Genomic DNA, 9,578 nt, shown 5'->3' with positions numbered 1-9,578 from the left:
AGGGCTTAGCACAGGATCTGACATTTAATAAGTGCTTAATAAATGTTTTTTTTTCCTTTTCTACACCCTTCCCAGTCTTCTTATACATTACTTTCTAGCTCTGACTTTCCACCAGTTTATGAAAACTCCCAAAATTGTCCCAGTAAGCACAAGGTTTCATTTAGAGAGATTAAAATATAATCAACAGCCAGGACCAAATTGATATTAAGATCGAAGTCAGTTGATGAGCATTTATTAAAGACCTATTGTGTACAAAGCACTGGATATTCAAAGAAAGCAAAAAAAGTTCCTAGTTTAATACCAGCTTGATGGAGAGCTGGAATCAGGAAGTTGTTATTTAGTCATGTCTGACTCTTCATGACCCCATTTGGGGTTTTCTTGGCAAAGACACAAGAATTAATTATTATTATCATTTCCTTTTCCAGTTCATTTTACAGATAAGTAAACTGAGGCAAAGAGGGAGAAGTGACTTCTCCAGCACAAGCTGGACTTGAACACAGGTTCTCCTGACTGTAGCCCCCCTGTTCTTTCCAAAGACTGCCCTGGGTGAGGAAGACCTGAATTCAAATCCTGTGATTTGAAATCAAATCTTTGTGTGTAGTGTCCGGACTCTCTGTGGCCCTCTCCGTATGTGAGCCTGAGCAAAGCTCTTTCCAGTTTCCTTGGACTCGGTGACGTCTGAGACATCTTCTGACTGAATTTGTGATTACATGTGGGCTCTGCCATCCGAATCTCCCCCTTGTGTCCCAGCGTCCCCCTTCCGACGTCTGTCTGGGGCCGTTTCTGAACGCGGCGATATTTCAAAGAAAGAAGAAAAAAAGAAGTTGCCCTCATTTGTAGCAACAGGATGAGAAAGTGCAAGGTTTCCTGTTGTGTGTGTGTGTGTGACAGCTGTTGATAAGCGGAGGGCCCCGGACAGGAAATCTGCTTCGCCCCTGCAGGGTGACCTGGGTGCAGCATCAGAGCTCCTTTCGACTCGAGCGGGGACGGGATGACACGGTGCCCCCCGAAACATGGGGGACACTGTGGAGAAAAGCCTGGAGGGCCCCCTCACCCCTCTGGACGAGGGCCACTCCAGGAAGAGGGGAGACCTGGTGGAGATCCTGAACGGTGAAAAAGTGAAATTTGATGACACGGAGCTCTCGAGAATTCTTCAGAACGGCCTGGAGAACCTCCGGCTGGAGAACTCCCTGACCGATGTCATCCTGTGTGTGGACGTTCAGGAGTTCTCCTGCCACCGGGCGGTGCTCGCTGCGGCCAGCAATTACTTCAGGTACGTGAGACCCAGAACCAGAGGCGGCCGCTTGGACATTGAACAAAAATCCTCCTTGCTGCTGCTAGAACTGGTAGATAGACCGATTGATGGAACAAATTGGTAGGAAGCCGTAGCTATGGCTTGAAAATCACCTGAGGGGAGATGCCCAGATCTGGTGAACATAGAGATTGTCACAGAAAAATGACCACTGGGGCCCACATTTAGCCGGAAGTCCAAGCCAAGGGGACTTGTTGCAGAGCAAGAGGAGATGAATTGAAACTCCCTAGTCTCGCCGAGTCCAGTCGTTTTGTTTTTAATTTGGCACAGTCCTCGGCTTTGTTCTCTGTAACGGTACCAGGGAAACAGGATGTAGAACCAGAGTCCCTCCTTTTTTCTGAGTTCTAACATGAACTGCTGAGGAGGCTTTGACCTGAGTTCAAATCCTGACTCCGACACTCTCTTGCCGCTTCACCTTTCCTGGATTTGAGCATCCCCACTTATAAAAGGACTTGGTTGAATTAGCTGGTCTGGGCCTCTTACCTCCTATCATTAAGGGATTTAGGGAGATTTGGGGGACAGAGGGAGAAGGACGGGAACGAAGAAGGCTGCTGAATGTTTATGTCACATTGAAGTCTCTGTCTGATCTATTAGCCTTATCTCCATCTAATGGATAGCCCTCACTTTGTGTCCCCTATTCCTAGAATTCTCTCCCTCATCCTCTCCACTTCTGGGTTTCCTTGAGGTGTCAGCTGAAATCCCACCTTCTAAAGGAGGTCTTTCCCATCCCTTTGAACTCTATGCTTTCCCCCGTTGATTACTTCTTTATCCCATATTTGTTGGGATACACTCATATTTGTTGAGTGTACACAGATGTTTACATGTTCCCCTTCATTAGCTTATGAGTTTTTGAGAGCAGGGACTGTGTTCTGGGCTTTTTTATATCCCCAGAACTTAGCATAGCACCATGGGACATTGTAGGTGATTTTCAAATGCTTATTGACTTGACTGATGGGAAAATCATGGAAGCATAGATTTAGAGGTAGAAGGGACTTTAGCTTTTTCTAGTTATAAGATCATAGGACTCCAGCTCTAGAATCACTCAGAGGTCACCAAGCCCCCCATTCTTATTTACTGCTGGGGAAACTGAGGCCCAGAAAAGTGACTTAGAATGACATGATCATAACTATAGAGCTGGAAGGAACCTGGGAGAGCAGGTAGGCTCAGAGAAGTCAAATGATTTGCCTGGGTTTTCACTACACACCGCCCACAGACGATAAGGAGGAAAGCTAGATGTTGACCCCAAGTTTTCTGGTCTCAGACTCAACCTTTTTTCCATCCTGGGAATATAAGCAACAAGGTATTGATCAAAACCTGGCGTCCAGGTGTCCCATGGCTGCAAAGTATCAAGAGTTATTGCTATGGAGAAAGGAGAAACCATATGATAATTCTTGCATCAAGGAAAGGGATCTTTGGATTCAGTATTTTAGATCACAGAGAAAAGAACAAATAACTTTATTTTTTCAGTTTTAACAATTCTTTTTGAATTTATGCTACAGTTATTTCCCAATTTCCCATCCCTTTCTCTGTCTGCCCCCATTGAACCCTTCTTTATACCAAACAAAAATATTTAAACCAAACCAACTAAGACCGGCCTGGTGTTTGAGGTCATACATAACATTCTGCATCGCTAGTTCTCCACCTCCCTCCTGGGAGAACATCATCTGTCCCCTGACACCACAAATGAGCGTGACAGTTATTCAGAAGCTACCGTTCAAGGTTGTTTTCATTTACATTATTATGGCCAGGCTGTAGACTGACCTCCCGGTTCTGCTTGCTTCCCTCCATATTAGTTCATACACTTCTTCCCATCATACAACTGTTGTGATTAACACATTGAAAAACCCCAGCAGAGCAGACTCTTCTCCAGCAGGTACTGAATAATATTTGCCTCATAAATGACACAAAAGACATTTTCTTTGTTAACTTATTTTCTCAGGATTGAGACCATCCATAGATAGGGTAGAGGGTATGACTATCCACATGAGACCAATTAATTATTGAGGGCTCCTGAGATAAATAGACTACTGTGTTGGGTCTTCCTATTGAATTTGTCATTATTATATGGAAGAAAAAAGATAGCAAAATCTATGAAAAGAGACTACTAGTCATGAAGCCAGAGAATCTTGGTTCCTTTGACAATTGATGTCCATGGGATGTTGGGCAAATTACTTAGCATCCCTTTGCCTCAGTTCCTCATCTGTAAATGAAGGATTTGGACTAATGGTCTTAGAATCCTACTCTCTTTCTGAGATACTTTGATGACAGTCATTTCGGCCTATGAGCAATCCCTCCAATGCTGCAAATTTCACTCCTTCCATTTTCCTTTTGTGTGATTCTTTCTTAGGTTTCCTCAATATATCAGACATAGCCATGTAGCCTCCTGCTGGTTCTGTGTTGTCTCTCCTTTCTATCCCGCCAGCCCACTTCCTTTTCCTTACTCTTACATAGCCTCTTACATAGTCTCGACATTGACTGCTATTAATTGCTGGAAGAATTGTTTCATTTCCCGTCTGCTTGTCGTCCTCTTCGTTTCATCTCTGAACACTCTTGGGCTGACAGGATATTTTGGGAGAGCACTGAATTTGAAGAAAAAGGATAGGGGGTCAAATCTTGGTTCTTTGTGACCTAGACCGGATCAAATATTCTGGGTCCCAGTCTCCTCATTTGTAAAATGGTGGGTTTGGTCTCAACTCAGTCTTAGTTGGCTTGGTTAGCTCTCGGGCCAGCAGGTCGGTTTTTTTTCCAACAGCTTTTCATCATTTTGTGAGTTGATTGGGTTTAGAATCTTTTATACTTCTCTATAACGCAGGGACTCCGGCATTGACTAAATTCCATAAAATGCAGACAAAATCAGCGTCTTTTGTTTATGTCCCATTTTTCTGAGTGTTTAAACATTTGGGGTGGGAGCTGTTAGAATTATTTACATCATTTCCTTACTTCTTGGAATTTGGTGTTTGTTTGAACGTTTGTTGATAATACTACTCATTAACAGCTAAGGCTAAAATGACTAAAATCTCACTTTCTACAAAATGCCTTTCCCAGTCCTCCTTAAACTTGAGATTATCTATTTTATCTATAACTTAGGAAATTCTGAATTATTGAATGAAGAAAGTATTCATTGTGAAAAAAAAATTAACCAATCACTATTGAGTACCTATAATGTTCTCCATGCCATCCTTGATACCATGGGCATGAAGAAGAAAAAAGAATACAATATTGAATGCAACATTCTGTCTCCACGGTCTTCTATATCTAAGAGGTCACTTCTCTCAATTGTTATGTAATTTGGAATCTAGTTTGGGAAAGAAAGCATAAATGAAAAAACCCCAAACATATCAGAGACAATTGATGATAATGTCTCACTCCACCATCTTACTGGAACATTGACATTTTTATCATTTAGTTCACATGTAACCTAAGGATATTAAAGTCGCTGTGAAATTAATGATTAGAAAGCATCTATAAGTATCCTTTGCATGGGAAGTTTCTCCAGAGTTACCTGCTTCTGGCTTCTTTCATTTTTTGATCTCAAACATATTTTCCAACAACATTTTCACTGTTGTCCGCTGTGCTCCTCCTCAGGTTGAAGTCATTGAGTGTCTGGGTCTGGGTGGACTAAGTATGGAAGATCTTATTCATCGTTTTTCATAGAATTTCTCCATATTTTTATTTTCTGCAATGGATGTTGGTTCAGCCCCAGAAGCCCAACCCGTTCTTTTTGTTGTGTGTTTGCCTACATTCATTAAAAGCTCTCCAAGGTAGCAGGACCTCATGGCCCATGATCTGATGCTTCCTATCTGCAGATATGTGAACATACCCGTATATCAGTACATGATGAAAACAAGTTTGAAGAAGAGATGGGATAACCATCTCTCCACTGAGCTGTCGTTCTTTTATCTTCTGATTTTATCCTAACAATTTGTCAGCATTTTGGGGGTTCAGTTTCTCTAAAAGTCAGTGACTTTGTTGGTCTTGGCTTACAAAGTGTCAAGATTTAAAATTCCTAATGATCCAAGAACTAATTAACTTTTTAGCAACCTCTAACCTGGAGGCTGGTAAGCTAGAGTCCATGGGTCCGTATATAGATTTCAAAGAGTCTGTCAATTTGTTTAAATCCTTTAAAACTTCATTTCATTAGATTTTATTTCCCCTGTAATTCTCCCTATTTTATTTTGTGCATTAAAAAAAATCTAGATGTCCCTGGACTGTCAAGGAGGACTTCAACTATAACTATGGGAGCAGGAAGGCACGCTAAAGAAATGAAGATTGTTTTGTAATTTTGTCCATTAAAGGGATCCAATCCATCCCTCTGTAGCCAGCCTGCTCCCGATGGTAACTTCTGCTCTACTTACCCAACTATTCCTTGGACAACTGGCCAGGCCAGTACTAGGCCCATGTCCAAAGCCTTTCTAGTCTAGTAGACCCTGTCAGAGCTTGTAGCACTACTTGACACAACCCCTAAGGACTCAGGATTATTTTCAGATCATATCAAACACTGAAGTAGGATTTATATAAAGAAGGTGTTTATTTTAATTTTTTTGTAATTAAAAAACTTACCTTTGATTTCATTAGTATAAGGAACTTTCAGTGAAGAAAATTTTTCTCCTAACATAGACTGGCATCTGTTTCTCTACTAGTAGGGTTTATCAGAGGAATACTGTGTGTGTGTGTGTGTGTGTGTGTGTGTGTGTGTGTGTGTGTGTGTTCCCTTTGATCATCTCTGGGAAAGCCTCTTTACTTTTTCTCTAAATAATCTTTTAAACTAATTGATGGAAGTTTTCCATTTCAATTAGAGATTAGTGAAAATAAAATGTATTCTTTTAAAATTTTTCATTAGTATTTTATTTTCTCAAATATACGCAAGGACAATTTTCAATATCCATTTTTGCAATACTTCATGTTCCCTTGCAAGGCAGCAAGCAATCTAATAACGATTAATATGTGCAATTCTTTTAAACACATTTCCATATTTGTCATGTTGTACAGGAAAAATAAGATCTAAAAGAAAAAAAAGAGAAAGAAAAAACAAACAAAAGATGAAACTACTATGCTTCAATCTACATTCGATCTCCATAGTTCTCTGTCTAGATGAGACTGGCATTTTTCATCCCAAGTCTATTGGAATTGCCTTGAATCATCTCATTGTTGAGAAGAGCCAAGTCCCTCCCAGTTGATCCTCACATGATCTTATTGTTACTTGTGTACAGTGTTCTCTGGGATTTGCTCACTTCACTCAGCATCAGTTCACGTAGGTCTTTCCAGACTTTTCTAAAATTAGCTAGCTCATCATTTTTTATACAACAATACTATTCCATTCCCTTAATATACCATATTTCATTCAGCCATTCCCCAACTGTTGGGCATCTACTCAATTTCTAATTCCTTGCTGTTATAAAAAGAACTGCTACGAACATTTTTACATAAATGTGTCCTTCCCCCTTATTTATTATATCTTTGAGACACAGACCCAGGAATGAGACTGCTAGAGTGAAGGGATTACACACTTTAGGCATAGTTCCAAATTGCTCTCCAGAATGGTTGGATCAGTTCATGACTCTATACCAACAATGCACCAGTGTCCCAGATAAATAAAAAATATTTTTCATTATTTTTTCCTGTCATCTTAGCCCCTCTGAGAGATGTGAGATGATACCTCAGAGTTTTTCTAATCAATAATGATTTAGATATTTTTCATGTTAATATAGATGGCTTTAATTTCTTCATCTGGAAATTGACTGTTCATAACCTTTGACCATTTATCAATTGGGGAATAGCTTGTATTCTTATAAATTTGAATCAATTCTCTCTATATTTTAGAAATGAGGCCTTTATCAGGAAGACTGAGCTATAATTCTCCCCTCAGTTTTTTGCTATTCACTTTACCCTGGAGAGGAAGCTTGGAGCTGGGCCCTAGGTTCCAGTCCTACCCCTGGACACCTACGGTGAGCTGGGTGAGTCTGGCCAAGTCATTTAATGTCCAGCCTTTGGGACTGCCTAAGGAGCACCTTTGATATGCATCCAAAGAGAGAGTTCTCCCAGTAGAAGCCCCCCAGATGAAGGATACCACAGGTTTAGTTCTCCCCAAACTGCTACCAAAAATCTACACAATAAACTATGTTCTGAAGCTTTGGAAAGCTATACGCATAAGAGTAACATTTTATTCTTCTTTTTTTTTTTTTAATGGATGAAAATGGCTGAAATCTTTGACACTGTCAGGATCCTGAGTTTTTGAACAAAAGGACAAAGAAAAAAACACAAAGGAAGGGCTCTAGCTATTTTTCAAAGCCAGGAAGGAGAGGCTGTGGAATGGCTAATTGTGTGTGTCTGTGTTTGTGTGAGACCTGTGTTTACAAACTGCCTCTAATTCCTGATTAGTCATGAAGGGATTTTCCTTCTATTCTTCTCTTCAGAGTAGCAAGTAGATTAGCTACTTGGACATCTTGTCTTTGGACTCCCTGGAGAATATTGTTCTAGCTACAGATGGATGTGGCCCTAGAGGGATGTGGTGGTGGGATTCTTGCTCTCATGGATCTCCTTGTCCAGCTCCCAGAATCTTAGGGGAACTGAGGGCTAGTTTGCTCCGGGTGTTACGCTCCCCAGAAAGATCAGGAATGGCCCTTCTGCCCCAGTGCCTGTATTTTATTAATTGTGAGGAGCTAACTAGCTGAGAACTTTAGCTTCTGAGCTTGGGAGAACCACAATAAAACAGACTCCCCTCCCACCTTATTTATTTCTCTGTTGTAGTTACTAAAAATAAAAAAAAACAGAAGCTAAACTTGTCCCCAGGAAGGGCTCCAGACTGATTCAGGCTTTCAGGGGTTCACTAGCCCAGTAACCAGGCTCTCTCTCCTTAAGGATCATCCTCAGTCTGTCCTAGCACTGTTGGGATAGGGATATGTCTGGCTCTGAAAGTGGGGCCCAAATGAGGTTCAGAAGGAGGAGAGCAATGAGCTTGCCTTTGAGACAGAGATAGACTCCCCTGCTTTTGACAGCAGGAAGGAGAATTCATCCAGTGTTGTCATAATTTTACTCTGGGTCTCTTATTCCTTTCCATCAACCAATAAATATTTATTAAGCAAATACAAAGAATGAGATAATTTTTACTCTCAGGCAGCATAATCCTAACAAGACATAAAATGGAAGCTGCCTGAGGGCAGGGACTATTTAATTATTTTATTTCGCCTCTGACTCTGTAGCATCTAGCACAGTGCTTGGTACATCAAAATACTTGTTTATTTTTTGATTTATGATAAGGACAAACAATTTATAGGTATAGAAAAATATACAAAATACAACATAAAGGCATGAATACAGGATGATTTTTTTTTAGGAGAGAGAAATAATTAATAAACATGTATTTGCCACTGCTAGGCACTGGAGATACAAAGACAGCTCCTGTTTTTAAGGCGCTAGATGATGTCTAGAAATAATATTAGGTGAGGGTGGGGTCTCGATAAATTATGAACTTATAAAAGTGTGCTTTAGCAGCCCCCAAAGCTTAGACTACTTTAAGAGAGATGTGGGGTCCCTCACTATATAGGCGTTAATCCCACTGGTTGACCAAGGCTTCAAGCATCGTGTTCAATTCTGGAGAGCATCCAGAGGAGAAAAATCAGGCTACTGAAAGATCTTGGGTTGATGCTATGGGATTAAGCAGGGAATATTTAACCTCAAAATAAAAAAAAATAAAAAAAACCAGAACACTAAACCCAAAATCAAGGTGGAGAGACAAGATTACTGCCTTCAAGTATTTGGACGGCCATCATGTAGAGAAGTGGGGAGACTTGGTTGTGCCTTATTTTAGGAGGCAGAAATAGGAGCTTTTGACAGAAATGGAAAAGTTCACACTGAGAGGGATCTAAACATAGATCTCACCTCCCTGGAGAACTTCCCGCAAAGACTGGTTGGCTCTCTGGGGAGCATGTTGTAGAGCAGATTCTCGTCCAGGTTTGGGTTGGATTTGACGTATCGTGGGACTCCCGACGTCTTGGACGTGGGCTCTATGAGTCTAGGAAGGAAGCGTGGTCATGGTCCCGGCCTCCTAGGACAAGAAGAAGAAAAAGCCGAAACAAAAACGGCCGCCAACAAAAATTCTGTCCACAAGCCCAGGTTTCCGCCTGACGGACCACAGAAAGGTCCTTATTCACCCTACTCACACCGAGTTAGGATCAGAGGCCCAACCAGACAGACTCTCTCTCTCTCTTCCTCATGCTCGGCTTTTCATCCCCCATCTCTGAGGCCATTCCTCACACCTGGGATTCTC

General features: G+C 41.2%; 1 protein-coding gene across 1 annotated transcript in view; it reads left to right on the top strand.

Annotated features, from left to right (window-relative positions):
* The first annotated feature begins 560 nt into the window (after nucleotides 1-560).
* Nucleotides 561-9,578, top strand: part of KLHL6 (kelch like family member 6) — a 45,958-nt gene continuing 36,940 nt past the window's right edge. The window contains 1 exon segment of the mRNA XM_051991833.1: nucleotides 561-1,273. Within this exon segment, the coding sequence (XP_051847793.1) occupies nucleotides 1,014-1,273 (260 nt within the window). The 5' untranslated portion in view covers nucleotides 561-1,013.

The sequence above is a fragment of the Antechinus flavipes genome, chromosome 4, assembly GCF_016432865.1.
Source record: "Antechinus flavipes isolate AdamAnt ecotype Samford, QLD, Australia chromosome 4, AdamAnt_v2, whole genome shotgun sequence".
NCBI lineage: Eukaryota > Metazoa > Chordata > Mammalia > Dasyuromorphia > Dasyuridae > Antechinus > Antechinus flavipes.
The sequence above is the reverse complement of the archived record's forward strand: the minus strand, read 5'-3'. Positions and strand labels throughout refer to the sequence as shown.